General features: G+C 39.9%; 1 protein-coding gene across 2 annotated transcripts in view; it reads right to left on the reverse strand.

Moving 5' to 3' along the window:
* Window positions 1–23,150, reverse strand: part of CTNNA2 (catenin alpha 2) — an 826,679-nt gene that overhangs the window by 70,221 nt on the left and 733,308 nt on the right. For both annotated transcript variants that reach the window (XM_075066660.1, XM_075066659.1), the window contains exons 10-12: window positions 21,628–21,720; window positions 21,181–21,337; window positions 14,574–14,774 (exon numbers count right to left, since the gene is read on the reverse strand). In XM_075066660.1, the coding sequence (XP_074922761.1) occupies window positions 14,574–14,774; window positions 21,181–21,337; window positions 21,628–21,720 (451 nt within the window). The remainder of the gene's footprint in view (window positions 1–14,573; window positions 14,775–21,180; window positions 21,338–21,627; window positions 21,721–23,150) is intronic.

The following is a 23,150-nucleotide window of genomic DNA, read 5'->3' on the forward strand; positions in this document are numbered from 1 at the left end:
AATTTCCACTACCTGCGTCTGACGAAGTGGGTATTCACCCACGAAAGCTCACGCTCCAAAACGTCTGTTAGTCTATAAGGTGCCACAGGATTCTCTGCTGCTTTTATTTCCCATTGTTTCTCTAGCCATACATTATTGTTGAGCACAGTAACATGTTTTGGAAATTGAAGCAGGAAACTCATTGCTCTCCAGTTCAGGCTTTCAGGCCACACTTGAAAAACTCTGTGACAGTGATATTTGGCAAGTACATACCTTTGTTGCATCTATAAAACCCACAGTCTGCATTTCAGTCTTACATCTGTAGAGACTAGGATTTTCCTCTGCAGACAGCAGAAGTCAAAAGCAAAATTCAGCTGGAGCCACAAACATTTAGATATGGATTTGAAGTTCATGGGTGAGTGAGACAAGGGATTGGTTCAGTTTATTTAGTATAGAGAAGAGGCAAGACATCGATTCTGAATTCATAGACAAATCTGAATTTTCTCAAAAGCTCAGATCAGATCAGATCCCCTGGGTTTTGGCTCAGGCTGTGATCCTGCAAATACTTACAAATGTGCTTAACTTTAAATATGTGAGTAATCCTAATTGACATCAACTGGCATTAATGACGTGCATAAATTTAAGCACATGCGTAAATGTTGTAGGACTGAGGTCTGTTAACAGGAACACAGCAAGTTAGTTGATCCAGTAGATAATAGTATAAAAGCTTTTCTGCAAAGGTGGTTTCCAAAACACTCCAAGTAAACCAAATTACAACAAATACAGAAAACATCTAACGCTGATGTTGTAGAATTAAAGAAAAGTCAAGAAAAGCAAAAGTTAAAGTCCTCTCAGCAATGTTTATGATGTCATGTTGCACATAATTGTATGTAACCCCTATTCTTTTTTTTTCTGTTTCATATGCAGATTATGAAACTTCTGTTTATTTTTCTACATGTGTACTATCAATACGCAAGATGTGCAAGATGGCTGAATTAATTTTGACAGAAGAGTTTTAATATTTGTATTTCCTGACATTTTAAAAAAATGTGTTTTAACTATGCCACTTTTTTTTTTTTTTGGTTTGAACACAATATTGCCTTCACATTAAAGTTATAGTATCATTTTTGAGATTTTTCCTGATATACTGGTGCTCATTCAATTCTTTTTCACAGAAAGCAAATTTACACATTTCTAGAAACAAGCATAGGAGAGTCAAGTCACATAACAGTGTTATTGCTCAGGATCAGAAATATAAGCTTTGTTTGAGAACTTATCATTGATACCATTAGAACAATATCAGTTTGTGGAATTTACACAGTTAAACTGACTGATTTCTATTTACAGAACATATATGGCCCTCAATACCATAATAAATTACAATGACCATGAATCTTGGCCTTCCTAGACCCATGCTAGTGTTCTAACCACTGAATCACCTTTCCTTTCTATGATTCATAGGTTCCAAGGCCAGAAGGGACCCCTGTGATCATCCAGTCTGACCTCCTGAATAACATAGGCCACAGATCGTCCCCAAAATAAATCCAAGAGTAGATCTTTCAGACAAACATCCAATCTCGATTTAAAAATTGTCAGTGACGGAGAATCCTCCACAACATTTGATAAATTGTTCCAATGGTTAATTACTCTCACTGTTAACAAATTATACCTTATACACGGCTCCTACTCTGAAACCTTATATCCAGTATGACTTTGTCTAGTTTCAACTTGTTCCACACACTGGACCATGCTATACCTTTGTCTGCTAAACTGAAGAGCTCATTAGTAAATATTTGTTTCCCACATACCCACATAGGTACTTATAGATTGTAATTAAGTTACCCCTTCAACTTCTCTTTGTTAAACTAAATAGATTGAGCTCCTTGAGTCTATCACTATAATTCTTCTAATCCTTCAAACATTCTCATGGTTCTTCTCTGAACCCTCTCCCATTTATCTTTCTTGAATTGTGGACATGAGAACTGGCCTCAGTATTCCATCAATGGTCACACCAGTGCCACATACAGACGTAAAATAACCTCTCTACTCCTACTGGCAATTCCCCTGTTTATGCATCTCAGGATCGAATTAGCTCTTTCAGCAACAACATCACATGGAGATGTTGGTCATGTGCAGCTGATTAACCACCACAACCCTCAGATCTTTTTCAGAGGCACTGATTCCCTCGGATAGAGTGCCTCCATCCTGTCAGTCTGGCCTACATTTTTTGTTCGCAGATACATTTACATTGAGACATATCAAAATGCTAATTGTTCCATAAAATAACATAGTAAATCCTGATGGAGCCCTAGATGCAACAGAAATGGTGTCGTTGTGCTGCTGGGGGACAGATATTTGGGAATCCTACCAAAGGATTTACATTGGCATAAAGAACTATAATTGTGCACATCATATGGATGGACCACAATTATTTACGGTGGTCAATGGGGTTATCAACAAGAAGCATGAGGAAGAGTTTAAAAAAGCAAAATTCCATGAATGATCCACTGCCTAATAAATTATTGTCTTTGGAAGATAAATAACTGTCCAGCTTAAAGGGGGATATAGGGCACTGATGTCACAAAGTACAGAAAAAAAATGTTAATTCAGAATACAGCTTCTCCTTGTCTAACTAGTATTTTCCTAATTATTAATTTACTTAGCTGAGAAAACAACAGTCTATTGAGAAATTGAAGTATTTTAAACAAGTATTTCAAAAGTAATCCCAATTGGTTGTCAGGCCTTCTCTGTAAAAGATGGCATAGATTCTCAATCTGACTTGAGGAATTAATATGGAATTGAACATGACACCTTATTTAGCTTGAGGTGTTTGTCAGTCTGGTTCCATAAGTACTGTAAATTCTTTGTCAGATTATAAATATTTAATATTTCAATATTACATCTTAGTGCAGTATAAGAGTTGTATAACTGTAACTTACAAACTATCTGCTCATGATCCTTATGTGGATAATTAAGAAAACATAAATTTTTTACCATAATACTGTAAAAGTACCACTGTGCAGTATGTTACATTGCTAGTTTTTCAAACAAGCAGATGTCATTCAAGTACTTTGAGTCCAGTTAGAAAGATGCTGTCTGAAATATATGAGAAACTGTCTTGGTAACGTGCCTTCAATACATACATTCATATGCGTGTACTTGTTATGGTTGGGATTTTCAAAGGTGCCTAATGGATGCCCAATGCCAATTAAAAATGATTGGAAATTGGTATCAAAATCATCTAAGTGGCTTTGAAAAACCCACCTTATATCAATCTCTAGCTATATATATAACATACACATATCAAAAATGGTAAAACAAACAAATAAACAAACAAACAACAAAAAACAACAAAAAAAACACATGTTGAGGTTGCAAAGTTAAGTACCCATAATTTGGGAAATGCCAATATTAATGATGACCATGCAACCTTAATTTGGGCCCCTTATACATGGGCCTTATGCCAAACATTAGGATATACTACTTTTTCAACAGCACCACTGCCCCATTTGGTCCAAAGCATGGATGCTACAGAGTGGGTAGCTATTCAATATTTTGTTTTGTTTTGTCCACATCATTCAATGCATGACTCCATGCCTTATTGCACACCTACCACATCTTGCTGTCAGTACAGAATTACAACTTTCCTCATGGGCTTTTTTATGGCACTCATCCTCATATAATCAATGCCTTCACAGACATTAATGAATTTTATTTTCACAATATGGTGAGATGGTAAAATGGTATTATTATCCCCATTTTACAGATGGAGAACTGACGTATCTAGAGATTAGGACACAAGTGTCCTAATTTTTTGTGGTGCCCAATTCTCTTGAATAGTCAGAGAGTGAGAAAATGGCTCTATAGCCTGTGGTTAGGGCACTCTCTTGGGAGGTGGGACATTTGGGTTCCATTCCCTGCTGCAATGAATGTTTATTTATGGCTACAAAGGGGAACAGCTTCAATAGGGAGAGACTGACAGAGCTACCCACCCCAGAATGCACTATGATCCGGTGCTTGGGGAACTCATCTGGGAGGGAAGAAGAGCTTGGTTCAAGTTCCTGCTCAAAGTGGGAATTCAAACCTGGACCTCTCACATCCAAGGTGAATATCCTAACGTCTAGGCTAATGAGTATAAGCCTACCACCTTCTCCTCCATTTTATAAATCTGGTCCTTTATTTCCTTTTTGTTAATTTTAAAAAAAAATGTTAAAAGGGTCTGAAACAAAATGGTTAGTTTCAGGTCAAATGATTTGCCAATCATTCAGAAAAAACATGGTTTTAGTTTGACCCCAAATAACTTTTTTTGGAACTGCCAGTGAACCAAAAGAAATCAGATATTCACACAGCTCTAATCTTGACCTTTACTATTTCTTCTAGGTCTTTGAACTGTGGTGAGCAAAACTGAAAGCAGTATTCAGCGTATTCATGAATATCCTCGTTATTGTACAGCCTAACATCTTATCCATGGGCTGACTGTTGCTGTGCATTGAATAGATATCTATAATAATAACTAGATATTTTTGCTGAGAGATTACATCAACTCAGAACCCATCAGTGTGCATACAAGTAGTTTAAATCACTTCTCTATTTTGTGAAATTGAATAAAATTACCTTTCTTGGGGTCCTTCTTACTTAGTCTTGACAGCTATATCAGTATTTTCCTTTCGGCAAATTTTGCTCCCTCACTATTGACCTGCTAATTAGTATATTATACCACACTGGCTAACAGAACAGGACATCACAGGATTAATCTTTTTCCATGCTGAGTTCTGGCCATTTATTCTTTGCTTCTTATCGCTTAAACTTTTCTTAATCCACCAAAGGCCTTTAACTTTCACCCCCTGGTTATCCATTTCCTAAACAGCCTCTTGTGAAAGACTATCAACATCTTTTAAAAATCTAAATAAATTAAATTATATCCACTGATTCTCTTTTTATATTACATTTAATTTTTTAAAATTCTTTAAACAATGGTAACAGATAAGGAAAGTATAATTTAACCTTACAGAAGCCCCACTGATTTATCAGTCTCTTGTGAGACTCATTTACTTGTTTTATAACTCTATGTTGAATGGTTTTCCATTCTATTCCTCATAGTACTGAAGCATAGTACTCTCTGGTTTATAATTCTCAGGGTCACAATAAGGACTGTTTTGAAATACGGGTATAATGTCGGATATTCTCTAGTCTTTTAGTATAACAGCTGTTTGGAATGATAAATTAGATACGGCTGTTAGTTGCTAAGATACTTAGATCTCTAGTCCTTGATTCATCAAAGCATTTAAAAACATGGTTCAGTGTGTTCTTGATTTCCTTCGGAATTCTTGGAAAAAGAGCCTGTGGACCTTAAGGTGATGAAACTCCCAAACTGAAATATGGTCAACTGAAGCTCAACAAAATAAGAAATTAATACTGATCACTTACAAATATTCGCCATCCCGGAATTTTGTAACTCTGCCTTCCAATCTAATATCTCTTCCACCACCACATCTAATATGGAACTCATCTTCTTTCCTCCCAAAAGTTCCCCTCTTTTCTGTCACTGCTGACAAAACTCACTATTATCCCTGTTAACTCATCATGGGGGCATTTTTGAAGTCTTGTTTACCTTCTCCCTGTATGGCCAGGCCCTGAGCAATCATGTTGTTTTGTCTCTTATGATGCACATCTCAAAAATTAGACTTTTCCTTTCCACCCATATTTCTTGGCAAACCTCTCTTGCACATGTTCTCCTATTCCTACCTATTTTAGATACCATTTCTCTCCTTCACTCCCCCATTCGTTCTCCTTCTCTTTTTAGCCTCTGCAAAGGCTCCCCTGGTTCTTCCCTATACATTTCAATCTCCTGATTTACGAAGAATTCTACTGCTTTGGCCTCATTTCAGACTATATCTAATCTCACTCCCTGTGCTCTGCCTACCCTATCTCCAAACTTTCCCACTGCCTGCTCCACAATCTTTGCCTTCTTCCACAATATCCCTAGGATCTGAACAGCTTCCATGTCAATATTCACCACGGTCTTTATCTAATGCTCATTGAAGTCAATGTGATTCTTTCCACTGATTTCAATGAGCGCTGGACTAGGTTCCTTTGCTCACTTTCAAACCACTCCTAGAGATCCACATGATCTACAAGGCCAAGCTTGACTGACATCCAAATGGAAATCCACCTAATTCTACCTGTGTTAACTGTATGGTGTTCGCTCTCTATTTTTAGATTTTAAGCCCTTTATGGCAAGGTCATGTTGTATGTGTTTATCTTACTTTTTACATTGATGGTGCTATATAAATGATACATAATAATATTACAATATGGCAAATAGACATCAATGGTTTTTTGCAAAAGAAAAAGAAAAAAAAATTATTTGTTTTATTCCACAAACAATAACAACCTGGCAACTGATAGCTACACCTATTATCCATTGGGATTAGTGGCATATATGTGAAAAAAAATACTAACACAATGCTCACAAAGGCAAATACATCTGCTAGATATTTTATTATAGTTATTCTTAATAACCACATTCTGTTCTATTAGTTGTAAAGAGAAAGCAGAGCTAACTATACAGGGAATAGCTTGTAATACAAAGAAAACTAAAATCCATGCCCTGTTGTAGAATGCGATACATGACAAAACAGAAGATTAAACTCTGGGGCCTTGTTTTCCCACTGCAGATAACAATTAACATCCATTGAAAGCTATATGAATTTTGCTTTTATATTTCTCAGAAGTCATTTAGATTTTACGGTTTCATAGTTGTTGTCTTAGATTTCTGCAACTGTCACGAAGTGGGAGTCAAGCATCTGCTTTGTTTTTAAAGGGAAATGAAACCATGTCATTATTCAAGAGGATTTAACCAGCATGTCCTTAATTAATGCTAATATCAAAGACACTGGGGGCATAAATGTGATCAGAACAGGCTCTAACAAGCACAAGAATAAAGGTCACCAGTCAACTAAACATAGCCAAGGAAGCAATGAAAAAATGAAACATATAACAACAAGAAAAAAATTCCTAACAAAAAAACCCTACCCATATCAGGAGATGTTTTTTAAAAAATCACCATTAAATTAAAATGAAGAAAGGATGGATTATGGATTATAAATTATTCAGAAAAGATCATTAAATGAAATCCAGAAATCAGGTACCAAATTCACATCTTTTGTAAATAGGTGCCAGTTCCCTAAAATCAACAGAGGTTTACAAACCAAATATGAAATCTGTCTTCAAAAAATCTCACCATACTGCTGCTCAACTGGTCTAAATCAGCATAGCTACACTAAATTTCAGTGGAGCTATATTGATTTAGACCAACTGAGGATCTGGCCCAGTATTTCTTTGAACACCCAGTTTAAAAAAATGCACAAGGTTCTGGTATTCCTGAAAAACTATAGTTTGTAATTTGGGCTTTTACAGCTCAACAGCCAAATGCATTTCTTGAGCTGAGCCCTCAAAGAGTAAATAATTATAATCAAGGAAGTGATAGTGCTATTTTTTCTCACTATTATCATTTTAATTAGTTTACCTGAGACTACAAAAGCTCTTCCTTTAAAAATGAATAAATGTTCAATTAAAAAAGATTAGGGACTTACCATAGTGTTTCACACTCATAGCTATTGAATCCACTAGGATCCCACATGCATGTCTAAGGGCAGAATCTGTCCCTATAAACTAATAACACTTTATCCTTCTATCACATCTTCTCAGGATTGCCAAGTGTTTTCCAGACATTACTAAATTAAGCCCCATTGTAAGATATGATAGTAATATCATCATTTCACAGATGAGAAAATCAAAGGAAAAAGTTGTTAAGGGATTTTGCATAAGGCCCTACAGTTGGTTTGTGGCAGAACCAGCACCACAATTTGTGACTTTATTGAACCCAGCCCTGGAGGGAATATGAGCCTTTGGGCACAGAACTGAGTTAGGAGGGGCTCTCCTCTCAGCTCATCCACTGACTCATTATGTGACTTGGGCAAGTCATTTCACCCTTCTGTGTCTCAATACAATAATCTGTAAAGCAAGACTAATCATACCTTTGTAATATGTTTTGAGAACTGCAGATGGAAAAACACACTACACTGTAGCAGTACAAAATACTATGAGCCAGATACTCACCTGGTGGAAATCAGTGTAGCTCCACAGACTTGCACACAGCCAGGATTTGTGCCTGTGTCACTGTTTTCTGACTCAGTCATGTGTGCTTCCACTGAAATGCAGCTCCTATTCTTCAGTGGTTTGCTTTCTGAGCAGTGGCCCAGGGGGCAGCAGAGAGAGAGCTGAAAGCAGAGGAATTTGACTGGAGATCTGCTAGAGAAGAACAGAGGCAAGCAAACCCCTGTTCCATAGTGGCTGTGAGTGAGTACTTGAGAGTCCGGTTGCTGGTTTGCTTTCAGTTTGCAAAGTCTGGTAGGGGACAGTGTGTACTGAGAGAAGCAGAGCCTTTGATTACAGCTGAGCCTTGATTAGGAGACGTGGCTTCCTTGCAGCCAGCCAGCAGCACAGGAGCCACACCTGTACGTCTGAAGTGCCACCCGATAGATCCAATGGAAGAGAAGACCCAATATTAGGAGATGGAGCTAGAAACTATGGTTGAGTTTCATAGGAGATTTGAGCAGGTGATGAGGAAAGTGGCTAGTGGAAGCATGTGGCTATGAGAACAAAATAGAGGGAAAGACTGACTAGTGAAGGAGAAATAGACCTGAGGAATAGGTTTGGTGAGTTAGAAAATAGAGCGGAGAGGCAGTCAGTAACAGAAGATGGGAAAGAAAGGAAGAAGAGAAAGTGTGAAAAGCCCTACATGGAGCGGGGAATAGACCATGGAGATAACCAGAGTCTGGAGTCCCAAGAACATAGAGGACCACTCTCAGAAGATCGCAAGCGAGAAGAGAAGACAAGATGACTTGCAGTCAGAACGTGTAGAAGCAGAAAGCCTGCCAACAATCAGTGGGGCCATGGGACATTCAAGCACTCAATGAAGACAAGGCTGTTGCAGAGAAGCTAAAGGAATTCTTCGCATGGGTCTTCACTGCAGAGGATGCAAGGGAGATTCCTACACCTGAGCCATTCTTTTTAGGTGATAAATCTAATGAACCGACCCAGATTGAGGTGTCAGTAGAGGATGTTTGGGGACAAATTGATACATTAAATAATAGTAAGTCAGTAGAATCAGATAGTATTCATGTAAGAATTCTGAAGGAGGTCAAATATGAAATTGCAGAACTGCTAACTGTGCTATGTAAGCTATTGCTTAAATCAGCCTCTGTACTAGATGAATGGCAAATATCTAATGTAACACCTATTTTTTTAAAAAGCTCCAAAGGCAATGCTGGTAATTACAGGCTGGTAGACTAACTTTGGTACCAGGCAAATTGATTGAAATTAAAGTAAAAGACAGAATTATCAGAAACATAAATGACAATGATATATTAGGGTGGAGTCAACATAGGTTTTCTAAAGGGAAATTCTGTCTCACCAATCTATTAAAATACTTTGAGAGGGTGAACAAACGTGGAAAAAGGTGATCTAGTGGATATAGTGTACTTGGATTTTCAGAAAGCCTGTGATAAGGTCCTTCACAAAAGGCTCTTAAGCAAAATAAGCAGTCATGGAAAAAGAGGAAAGGTCCTCTCATGGATCAATAACTGATTAAAAGGTAGGAAACAAAGAGTAGAAATAAATGGTCATTTTTCACAGTGGAGAGAGAAAAAAAGTGGGGTGCCCCAAGGATCTGTATTGTGATCAGTGCTGTTCAACATATTCAGAAGTGATCAGGAAAAAGGGGTAAACACTGAAGTGGCAAAAGTTTGCAGATGATACAAAATTACTGAAGATATTAAGTCCAAAGCTGACTGTCCAAAGAGATCTCACAAAACTAGGTGACTGGGCAACAAAATAGCAGAGGAAATTCAGTGTTGACAAAAGCAAAGTAATGCACATTGGAAAACATAATCCTAACCAGACATATAAAATGATGGGGTCTAAATTAGCTGCTAAAGTGATCTTAGAGTCACTATAGATAGTTTTCTGAAAACATCTGTTCAATGTTCAGTGGCAGTTAAAAAAAAAACCTAACAGACTGTTAGGAACAATTAGGAAAGGAATAAATAAGACAAAAAATATCATAATGCCACTATTTAAATCCATAGTATGCCCATACCTTGAATACTACATGTAGTTCTGGTCATCCCATCTCAAAAATTTATATTAGAATTAAAAAAAAAATATAAAGAAAGACAGCAAAAATGATTAGGGAACAGCTTCCATATGACCAGGGCCAGCTCTAGCCATTTCGCCGCCCCAAGCACGGCGGCACGCTGCGGGGGGCGCCCTGCCTCTCGCCGGTCCCGCGGCTCCGGTGGACATCCCGCAGGCATGCCTGCGGATGCTCCACCGGAGCCGCGGGACCAGTGGACTCTCCGCAGTTACACCTGCGGGAGGTCCACCAGAGCCACCTGCTGCCCTCCCAGCAACTGGGAGAGCGCCCCCCGCGGCATGCCGCCTCAAGCACGCTCTTGGTGCGCTGGGGCCTGGAGCCGGTCCTGCATATGACAAGAAATTAAAAGGACTGGGACTGTTCCGTTTAGAAAAGAGACGACTAAGGGGGAATATGCTAGAGGTCATGGAAATCATGATCAGTATGGAGAAAGTGAATAAGATAGTGTTATTTACCCCTTCACATAACACAAGTACCGTGGTCACTCAATTAAATTATTAGGCAGCAGATTTAAAACAAACAGAAATCTTCTTCACACAATGCACAGTCAGCCTGTGGAACTTGTTGCCAGAGCAGATTGTAAAGGTCAAAGTTCAACTGGATTCAAAAAGGAATTAGCTGAGTTCATGGAGGGTAGGTCCATCACTGGCTATTAGCCAAGATGGTCAGGAAAACAATCCCCACACTATGAGTGTCTCTGCCCTTCTGACTGCCAGATATTGCGACTGGATGAAAGCGGATGGATCACTCAACAATTGCCCTGTTCTGTTCATTCCCTCTGAAGCCTCTGGTGCCAGACTCTGTCAGAAGACAGGATACTGGGCTAGATGCTGATTCTTATGCTCTTATGTTCTATTCTTTCCCAGGTATAAGGCTGGTGGATCTTAACCACATGCTCAGGGTATACTTATCACTGTATTTAGCGTTGGGAAGGAATTCCCCCCCAGGTTGAATTGTTGGGGTTTTTTTTGGTTGTTGTTGGGTTTTTTTGCTTTCCTCTGCAATATGGGACACAGGTCATTTGCTGGTTTGAACTAGAGTAAATGGTGGAGTCTTTGTAACTTGAAATCTTTAAATCAAGATTTGAGGACTTCAGTAACTCAGCCTGAGGTTATGGACCTTCTACAGGACTGGGTGGGTGAGGTTCTGTGGCCTAAATGTGCAAGAGATCAGACTAGAGGACCACGATGGTCCCTTTTGGCATTAAAGTCTATGAATTTATAGTCACAAATCTACTTCTATCTTATCAGAATAAGATAAATAGTGACTTTGATCTTGAGGATGGAGCAGGGGATTGAAATTAGGGAACTGGGTTCCAATTTCAGCTCTAGCGCTAACTCACATGGTGACTGGGGTAAAATCCCTTCACCCTTTGGGTCTCCGTTACATCCTTTGTAGTCTGGAGGTGACAATGCCATTGTGAAGCACGTTAGTATCTACTGACAAATGGTCCAATACTTGGTCAGACGAAAGCGGTATTAATATGATTATTGCTTTTTTTCTCCTAATTGTGTTGTCTTCAAGATACACAATTTGAAAAAAGGACATTTCACTACACTTCCACTAAAGAAGGAAGCAGTTAGGGTGGTAACCTAGTGATCAGGAAACCAGGGTTGAATTCCCTGTTCTGCTAGAGACTTTTTGTGTGACCTGGTGCAAGGCATGTAGTGTCTCTCTATGCCACAGTTCCCCACAAGTAAAAGGAGTTAACAGCAATGTGCTCATGGTGATGTTGCGAGGATAAAAATGTTAAGAATTCTGAGTTGCTAAGATACTACAGTTATAGGAGACATATAAGTACGAGAGAGAGAAAGCAAGAGAGAGTGAGAAGAGTGAACTGAAATGCAGGCTTTAAAATACAGTATCTGTCATTTGGAGTCCTCTTTCTCTACACTACAGGAACCAGGTCCAGTTTTTCCCAGATCTCACAGAAGGTCTTGGAAAAGATGCACTTAATATAATTAGCACTCTGTTACAATTCAGGCTTTATTAAAGAACAAGTTAACTATGCAATGTAAGTATTTAATGTCTCTGTTGTAGATCCATTTTATTGTATTTTTATCATTGTAAATTAGTTCTATGGAAGATTAATTGGACACATTTTACATAAAATTGGGCCAGAAATGTTAGCATAATAAACAGTCTTAAAATTAATTTTGTTCTTTTTAACAATTAATTCACATTGTTCAGAAATCGCTCAGTATATTTTGCTGGTTTTATGAAAGTCTGTTGACCCAAGCACACAATCACATGGGAAAGGTCATATCTCCCTTCTGTGAATCCATGACAATTGCTTATTGCTAGAGTTTACATTATTTTGCTCATCAAATGCCCTTTCTAAAGCTATGGTTAAAAATGTTTGTTCTTGTATTGATTATGCAATAAATACGGAATTAAAATAACCACTTTCTGATCCTCTTGTGTTTCCTTGACTAAGAACTATACAAAGATTTTCTATGGAATCACACTATGGTGAGAGGATGACCATATCAGCATCTTCAAAGGCATAGATGCCAGATTCTCATTCTCTTGGAACGCAGGACTAGAAGTGACGACCTGGGCCACGAAGTCCTATCATCTGCTAGCACAAGCAGCCCATCCTATAGTCCCATTTGTAAATGTATCAAATTCCATCTTAAACCATTTAGATTGTTTGTTCCCAGGCCGGCGCTACCATTTAGGTGACCTAGGCAATGGCCTAGGGTGCCAGAATTTTTGGGGGGCGCTATTTTGCCGGGGGGGCGGCACGTGGGTCCGGTGGACCTGCCGCAGTCATGCCGGCGGACGGTCCGCTGCTGGAAAGGTTCCGGTGGAGCTGCCGCAGTCATTTCGGCGGACGGTGTGCTGGTCTAAAGGCTCCGGCGGACCTACCGCAGTCATGCCTGCGGCAGGTCCACCGGAGCCTTTAGACCAGCGGACCGCGTGCCGAAATGACTGCGGCAGCTCCACCGGAGCCTTTCCAGCAACAGACCGTCTGCCGGCATGACTGCGCTAGGTCCACCGGACCCGTGGGGGGCGGTGAAATGGCCGTCCGCCTAGGGCGTCAGAAACCCTGGCGCCGCTCCTGTTTGTTCCCCACTACTCTTGTTGGAAGGCTGTTCCAGAACCTCACTCTGATAGCTAGAAACCTTCTAATTTTCAACCTAAATTTATTCCTGGATAATTTTTACCCATCTATTCTTGTGCCATCATTGTCCTTAAACTTCAGTAACTGTTCTCATTCCCTTGTTTTTGCCCCTTTGATCTATTTATAGACAGCAATCATATCCCCTCTCAGCCTTTGTTTTGCTAGGCTAAACAAGCCAAGTTCTGTTTGTCTCCTCTCATAAAATAAGCTCTCTAGTCCCAATCATCTCTTTTCTCTGGATTTATCCAAATATAAGCCAGAGAAGTGTTTAGGGGATGTATGCTAATTCGGGTTAAGTGGCAGGGTATATACTATTATGTGGAGATCATGCTCTCAAATGCTAAATCCTCCTTTGAAATGCCCCTCCACTGGTCAAAGCAAGGGTAGATTTCACCAGTTCTGAGGAGACAAAGTTTGTTTCCTAGGCTCCTCTAGTGTTGATCATATACTGAAAGATGTATAATGAGAATCTGGGATTCAATCCTTAATCTCCAGTGATGGGACATAGAAAGCAGAGCTACTAAAAGTTCACCTTCCTGGTTTCAATCCTGGGGCCACACTGTTCAATGGGAACAATAAAATAATAATAAATTATAATGCATATATCAATATATTTTGTTAGCTTGCTTTATAGCCTGATTTCTATATCAAGAATTAACAAACATGCTACCAGTGATAAAGGATTCACTATGCTGCAGCAACAAATCTGATTCCTTCGCTCTAACATTACAGTTACTTGTATTATCTGTTGCTACATGTGTTTGAATTGCTCATTGGTTATTTGTCACAACTGGAAGTATCCTGGTGAGTGCAAAGCCTAGATCAACTACTGTGGTCCATAAGTATATGAGTGAGAACAGGAGTGGAAAGGGTTTATGATTCTGCACACAGTCCTTCTATGAAATAACTATGAAATTTTATTACTTTTAAAATATCATCATGAATTGTCAGTCATTCCAAAGTACTTTCACTGAAACATTGTTAATTCTGAGGTTTTCTTAGACCTTTGGAGAGGACATGAGGTTTTTAAATTAGCCTTATTATTTGGATTTATTTTTTCTGTACTTTTTTCAACATCAGTGTGTATTTCTTATTGTTTTGTTTTGAAACATGAACTTTATTCACTAATAAGCAGATCCACCCACACAGAGAGCTCACAGATGCTCTTCTAAATTACAGTCTTGAAAATATAAATTTAAACTGATTAGGAACTTCATGTGTTAGAGAGATTAGTTAGAATAAGCTTACCGGTTTCTGAGAGCAATTTTGTAGCTTCAAGTACCTTCTCGGTATAAACTCCAGCTTCATAGTTTTCCATCTCTGCATTGATGATGTGAATGACTCTGGCTGCACGGCCACGGATTGCACCTGCAGTTCTGTCCAGTGTATCAACATCCCCCTCTTGGAGGGCGATCACACATTTATTCACATCCTCCAGAATATGGTTTTCTGCAGAAAGAACACACATGATTTTCAGTTCATAGCTAGGCTTATAAGTGTATACTGCAACTGTTAAATCATAAAGAATAATTTGTCTGTTCTGAGTACTTTAGAATCATGAAATCATAGAATCACAGAGATATAGGGCTGGAAAGACCCTCAAGAGGTCATCTAGTCCAGTTCCCTGAGCTGAGGCAAGGCACAGTAAACCTAACCCATCCCTGACAGGTGTTTGTCCAACCTGTCCTTAAAATCTCCCAATGATGGGAATGCCACAGTCTTTCTTGGAAGCCTATTCCAGATCTTAACTATTTTTATAGCTAGAAAGATTTTCTTCCCTAATATCTAACCTAAATCTCCCCTCCTCTACTTGTCCTACTTCCAGTGGACACAGAAAATAATTGATTACCATCTTCTTTATAACAGCCCTTAACACATTTGAAGACCGTTATCAGGCCCCCATTCAGTCTTCTGTTCTCCAGATTAAACATGGTGAGGTTTTTTTGTTTTTTTAATCTTTCCTTATAGGTCAGGTTTTCTAATCCTTTTACCATTTTTGTTGCTCTCCTCTGGATTTTCTACAATTTGTTCGCATTTCTTAAAGTGTCTTGCCTAAAACTGGACACAATCCTCTAGCTGAAGACTCACCAATGCTTAGTACAGTAGGACAATTACCTCCCATGTCTTATTTACAACACTCCTGTTAATACACCCCAGAACAATATTAGCCTTTTTCGCGACTGCATCACATTGTTAACTCATATTCAATTTGTCATTCACTACAACCACATATCCTTTTTAGCAGTACTACTTCCTAGCCAGTTATTATTCCTCATTATATAGTTGTGCATTTGCTTTTTCCTTTCTAAGTGTAGTAGTTTGCACTTTTCATAATTGAATTTCATCTTGTTGATTTCAGATCAATTCTCCAATTATCAAGGCCATTTTGAATTATAATCATCTCCTCCAAAGGGCTTGCAACCCCTCCTAGCTTGGTATCATTTGTAGATTTTATAAACATAGTCTCCACTCCATTGTCCAAGCCATTAATGAAAATGTTGAATAGTAGCAGACTCAGGACAGGCCCCTGAGGGACCCCACTAGATATGTCCTCCCACTTTGGCAGCAAACCATTAACAGCTACTCTTTAAGTAAGGTTTTTCAACCAATTATGCACCCAACTTATTGTAATTTCATCTACACCACATTTCCCTAGTTTGTTTCTGAGAATGTCATGTAGGATTGTGTCATATGTGACTAAAACACAACAGTATACAATATTATTACCACAGTACTTTAGGCCATTTCTGGGGGATACTGTAGTCTCTTAATAAGGGTACATAATAACTTATGGTGCTTTACATCCCAGGTCACTGTTTTGAATCTGAACCTACGTCAGTACTGACCAAAATTAATTTCTGTCCAATGTCTGTTTGGTGACTTATCTTGTGTTAAATAGATTGATTGGGTAGTCTCACCACAAAATTCACCTACATAACTAGCATTACTTGGCACCACTATTCAGAGTTTCAGCAGAGTAGACAAACCAGTGAACTTACTTATCATCGAGACAGAACTACCCCTCTCACACTACACACTGTCACTCCAGAACAATCTTGAGGCACAGACGGATACAAGAATTATTTTAAGGGTAAGTACAGCTCTTGGGATTTCCAGGGTTGTAAATCTGGTACTTTTCTCAAACACTGAAATTCACTTCAAATATCAACTCAAATTAAATAAAATTTAAGAGTTACTAAAATAACAATAAAAACAACTGGAGTATAATATGGCCATACATTCTGTATATGCATTGACAAGAAGTCAATATTTGGAAGATTAGTCTGTTTACTACTGAAAATATTTAGGGTGTGGGTCTCAAAGGCGTCTAAAGGAACTACGCACCCAACTGCTATTGAAAGTCAATGAGATTTTGAGGCCTGCTAGTTAGGTTTACATCATGGGTAAAATTCACTCTTGTGAAGAAAGTTTGCACATGCTCAGTCACCAGGCTGTGATAGTAGCATGACATCTGAGAGCATGGCCAGTCCAACGTCCTGACCCCTAACCTACATCTTCACAAGAGATTCTGTAGAGAAGGCACTTTAGTAGGTAACTTTCTGGTGGCTGGGGAGCACAGGCAATTGATTCTTGGCACAATGAAGTCAATAAGAAATTTGTGACTGAGTGCAATGGAGTCAGAATTTTACCCCAGAGCTCTTTGCCATGGACACATTGGGCTGGGTTCAGTTTCCATTTGCTGTCTCACATCATTTTGTAAAATAATCTTTTTTTTTTACCTTTGTAAGTACTATTGTGTATCGTCTCTACCACCTCTCCCCCAGGTGTCTTGTTAGAGGGGCAGTAGAGTGTCCAGGGTGACAGTGAGAGATTTTTCAGGGGTTTCTCTCCATACCTGTGCAAATGGAATCAGCAGTGGAAGAGTAGAGGGATCAAGAGCTGGTTTGTGTGTCCCTCACTGCATTGAGAAGTAGGAGAAGTGAGGGACTCCATGCAGAGAGCAGGAAGTGGAGGAGCCAACAGTTCATCCGCTACCCATCAGACCAGGAACAGAAGTGGGAAGCTTTTATAGCAGGGAACATGCACCTAAGTGTCAGTGATTGTGAGTATCATGATACTATACTAATAAACATATGGCAAGATCAGCTGGAGTACATTATTGTAGATCTACTGAAAGTAAAGGAGATATACGAATTTACACAAGCTGGCTGCAAGGTTTTATACACTGCAGTATATAATGTTTGCCTTACACAGCACTGTCATGTGTTGAAACTGATTTTCTGTAGCACGGAACACTGTCCTTCTCCCTCCAATCAACACAGTTCAAAAAGGCATTTCAGCAATGAAAGTGATATCTGATTTTTACATTTGGCTCATCTCAGGCAAATCTGAGGTGCAACTTCCTTTTCTGCCAGTACCACCACAAATGAGCTGGAGGTAAAATGATGTACCTTGTAGTAAGATGCCATGATCAGTAAACCAAGGTCGATCATTTAACCAACTGCTTTTTTTAGCAGAGTTATAAAAATTGATTAAAATTGTCCTGTGCCTTGCCAAAGATCCCAGGGTTCACTCATTTACATTTTCCAGAAAAGTTAACAATGTTGCATTTCAAATTGTAACATTTCTGAATGAGAACTGAAATTCTCCAGTGCTGTGAACGAAGGTCATTTCAAAGGGAAAGTTCTCTTCAAAAAAAGTACATGAATACATTTCAAAAATGTTCCTCTGCTAACAGATTTTTTAAAAATCCATTTTGCTTAACACAGCATGCCCACATTTTGCCTGAAGTGAAACACTTTTAGAAATACAAATGGACAATGTATTTGAAATGTGAAGCGTTTGATTAAAATTAATCTCAGCCTCCTTCTGTAGCCACTGCACTGATAAAAATGTGCCTTCAGTTGTGGCATGGGGTAATAAGCGGGGAGGGGTCACTTTGTCAGAAATTCTTAACCGGTCACCAGCCAGTTTTTAATACTTTAATGGTTTAACAACTAAAACTAAGCTATTCCTTCTTTGTGTGAATTTCTGATTGAAGCCAAGACTTCAGAGCTCACTGCTAATAAAGCAGAGTTCTCTAAATAGTGTGGGATAGTACATCATTTTTAAACAGATAATAAAAGAACATATTGAAAAGATAGACCTGAACTGAAACCCAAGATTTGACCCACCTTGGAAAATTTTGGATCTGGTTCCAAGTTTTGTAACTCAAGCTTATCCCCAATAAATATATTATGCGAACAAATTGATTTTTGAAAAACATAGTCAGTACAAATTACCCCTGGGAAGAACGTGCAATTTATGGATGCAAGTGCTTTGCTTTGAACAGTAGAACAAAAATAAATAATCAAATGGCAGCTTCTCAGCTTGTGGATTGTATCTATAGACCACAGGCTTGGTCCCTCCATTATTTGTAGAGCTAAGTCTGCTCAAAGGTGCTTGCCAGCTCCAACTGTCAAATCAAAATATATGCTCTCCCAGGTTCTGCAGGACCCAGTTTTTGGACAGTCAATTTTCATTTCCTTGTCATGGCTTGTTGTAAGCACTCTGCACTGGGGTTGCATTGTGGAGTGTAATCAGGCTCAACCACACCATTTCCTTGTTACTAGGAATAACATGATGCAACCAAACAGAAAAAAAATGAAAATGAAGGAATCCTTTCTAAGGATGAATAAGCCATTCCCACCCGCACACTATTTAAAAATAGTATTTTTGAAATGTGCACTTCAGATTATAACTTCACACACTGATTGAATTATGAAACTATTCTACTTATTTCCAGTTTGAATCTGGGTTTATTTTTGAAAGCATATGCCTCAGGAGAGAAAAATATATATTCAAAATCTTTGCCTAATCTGATGTTAAGATCCAATAATGCTCCATCTGCCAAGATTCACAAAGAATAGAGAGCAAATGCATAAAAGAAATGGGGATTTTCCTGTTACTTGGAAACAAGAACTGTTTACATTATTTCATGTAAAATGTATCTCTTCCTTTTTTTTAAGTTAGCTGTTATTACCTTTTTGTACACAAAAGTAGTATAACTGGACTCTGCACAGTTGACAAGTTGTAGCAGGTAAAAACTTATTCCTTTACTAGGATTTGGTATTATTCATGAAAGAATCATCACAGAATTCAGCCCATGCTGTCTCCCGAGGCTTGGCTGCTCTCAGAGATCCTCTCAAAAGACTGCTTAGCCCATACTCTATGTCCTGTTCTCATAACAGCCAATTCCACCTACCTTATATCTTGATAGGATAACAAGCTACCTGCAACAGTTAGTCAAACACACAAACAAACAACTTTTTGCAGCAGGATCACTAGCTGCTTATAGCTAGATTGTAACTTTACATTCTGCCATAAGAAGTAATGTGTATTTACATCTCCCCAGAAGCAACAGAGAGAAAAGACTGTGAACCAGACAGTCCAAATCCCTTTTCCTTTCTTTCCTGTATTTGGGTGAGGAGTAAGATACTTTACCTCTTTCTGTGGAACAGCTTGCTCTCTATTGTGTTCCTGGCCAGCTACTCTGATGGCTGAGCAAAGGGGTGAAGGGCCACATTAGGTATCCTTCAACTTATACTCCATTCTTTCCCCTTCCCACCCATTTGCTTGCAGTGATGAGTCACAATCTGAGCAAGACTATGAAAGAGAGTAAAGCATCCTTTCTCACTCTTGGGTAAGGGTTGTGACAATCAAGAATGACATTTGCAAACAGTGGCAGCAGCCTGTTACAAGACATTAATACATGTAAAAAGAGTGGTCCAAATTCTTCTGTATTTATTGGCAATAGAGACAGGTCCAGCCAAAACTCTTGGCATGAACACCTCTGAACTTTGGGGACACTTGAAATCCAAACCCAGACCTGGATTCAAATTTTGCCTGTGACCCATATCTTTATAATGAGCTTAAACAAACCCTGAAGTCTGGGAGGCTTGGAATCTGGAACCAACTCAGAATTCTGTGACTTGAAGCTGTCTCTGCTAATTACAGCAAAGGCAGAAATCCTGCACTGTGGGGAAACGGATTTGATAATCTAATAGGTCTTTTCCAGGCTCAGTCCTCCTCTACATTTGAGCTCTGCTAGGTGCACGTTGGGGGAGTGCATCAGAAAGCCAATGATAACTCCATAATTCACTGGTTGCCTGGTCCTTATATTAGTTAGAACAACTAGTGTGTGCACCGGAGTGACCGGCACAGGAGTTACTGGCACAGTAGTTACCTCTGCCAGGTTTACACCAGTGAAGAATTTTCCTCCAAAGGAAAATCTCTGCTGAATATTTCTGCCCAGAATCCATACATTTTGTACCACCTGCGTGGCACAAAGTGAATGGATTGCACCAAAGAATCTGGGTCTCCATCTCTTAACTTCTTTGATTCCATGAAGTTGCTTTGCCATTTACTGCAGCACACAGAAAAACACTGAAGGCCAGATTTTCAGCCAGGCTCCTGCCCAGCCTCTCTTTTTATAGGGGCAACACCTTCAACTCATTTTGGTTGCATATGTTAGCCACCGGACACCAAAAGGTGCAAATTCGGTCGATAGGTAGCTATCCAACTAAGAATACATGCACTAGCAATGAATTTTATCCATAACAAGGGGAAAACTGGTGATAAAAATGTATATTTGTTTTGCCTGCAATTGTTTTAGCCCCATCAGGGTTTGAAATTCAAAACATCTCCCAAAAGACAGAAACACACGTACAATGTGACCAGTTATTAGGGATTAATTGGTAGGCCTGGGTCACTCCCACTGAGTTCAGCAAGCCAGCATTCTAAGTGGATGAAAGAACGCACTAATGACTCAGCTGTAATTCTAGCTGCCTTTCTAATGGTGACCATTACTTTAATTTAGGAGTTTATTTGTAGGAGGCGCCTTTGATCCCCATACCTGAGACAGAGAGGAAGTCGTCCACAGAAGTGATGTCATCAACTGCCTCAGTGAGAACTCTCACTTGTTTCTCCCACTGATCTTTGAAGACATCCATGTTGTCCTGAGCTACTTTGCTCTGGGGTCTGGCAGCCAACGTGAGTGCAGCATTTATTACCTATTATTTAGAATAAGTTGTTACAAGAAATGACAAAACTTTGCTCAAGGGAAAGAACAAATTGATTAAATACTATGTTAAAAGCACAGCTGTGCACTGTGTTCATTTTGTTCATTAAGCAAGTCTCAAAATACAAATGTATTTTTTCACAGTTTTTCCAAGGCTGTCAACAATATAATGAAAAAGGCAAGGCTATAATCTACATATGGGACATTTTTCTCTGTCAAATACCTTATGCTCTTTAATGCTTTAACAGTCCTTGAGTACTTTGCAGCAAGAATTTTGCCTACCTGTGGGCACAGACTATCAATCTGGGTTGCTGCCATACGGACTAACTTCACACCTTCTTCGTTATTGGAGATAGAACAGGCCAGATTGGCAACCTGAAATGCAAATAGCAGACTGAGAATCAGGTTTTCAGGCAAATGGTACATTTTATATCTTTTTCAATATTATTACTGAACCTTGCTTAGAATGAGGGAATTATATTAGAAGCATCAAACTGCATCATTTATGCCACTGAGCAGAAACCCATGCAGATCATTTCCTCTCTCACAAACTAACCTGCAGCCATCCGCAGTATTAAGATATTTCACAACATTTTCCTTCACTGACAAGTGCTCTGCATCTCTCTGTAGTTCGTACACGACACTTCCTGTAAGACTTCTCAGGAGATTGTTAACATTTCAAAACAATTATCGAAATGTTTCTTTCTCTCTCCATGTTTGTTATGAATAACAGTGTTCAGGCTCTGTCAGATCCTGATAGTCATGCCATACTGAAGAGTTTCAGAGGTCCTAACAGGCACAGTTCTGCTTGGCTAACCACAGCCAACATTCTGATACCCATACTCACACACAGAAGTTCCCTACTGCTCGAGTACTCCTTTCAGTCTCAGATTTAGATGCCCTTACTCCTATTGAGAAGGACCTTACTTCTCAAGTACTCCCATTTATTTCAGTGGGGCTGCATGCAGTGTACGGTACCATTCGGTGAGGATATCAGAATCTGAACTCATGGAATGTAACCGTTAAAAACGACATTAAGGAGGACATGATCTACAGATCTCATTTAGAGGTCTGTATCCCTCCGTATGCTGTGCAGCACTGTTCCAGGTAGGTGGGGGGGAGGTTTGAGCCATTATAATGCTGAGGGTGTTTGAAGCAGGAGTAGGTTGGGAAGAGTTATGGAGACATGTATGCAGACCTACCAGTTAAATCTTGCCCCTGACTAGGGCCGCCCGGAGGGGGGGGGCAAGTGAGGCAATTTGCCCCAGGTCCCGGGCCCCACAGGGGTCCCCAAGAGAATACTCCAGCCCTGCCACACCTCTGCCTTCTCCCATCCCTCGGATCCTCAGCACGTCGCCTACAGGAGCGACCCTGGACAAAGCTAAAGCGGCGTGGCCCTAGCGGGGCCTGAGCTCCACTTCTCTCAGAACCGTGTTGTAAGGGGGCGGGGCTGTGAGCTCCAGGGAGCCATGCCACTGCAGAGCTGTCCAGGGCCACTCCTGGACGTGGTGCGCTGAGGCTCCGGGAGAGCGGGAGGCTGGGGTAAGCACAATGGCAGGGGGCCGGGGCCAGGGTATGGATAAGGGGCAGGGAGTCCCAGGGACAATCAGTGCACAGGAAGGGGGTAGAGGTTCTGGGGGGACAGGGAACGGGGGTTGGATCATGGGCATTCTGGGGGTCAGTCAGGACTCAGCAGGGGCGTCGGGGCAGTCAGGGGACAGGGAACAGGAGGGGTTGGTGGACGGTGGAGTCCCGGGAGGGTGGTTGGGGAAGGAGTCTCGGGGGGGCGGTGAGGGGACAAGGAG

This window comes from Chelonoidis abingdonii, chromosome 5, assembly GCF_003597395.2.
Source record: "Chelonoidis abingdonii isolate Lonesome George chromosome 5, CheloAbing_2.0, whole genome shotgun sequence".
NCBI classification, from domain to species: domain Eukaryota; kingdom Metazoa; phylum Chordata; order Testudines; family Testudinidae; genus Chelonoidis; species Chelonoidis abingdonii.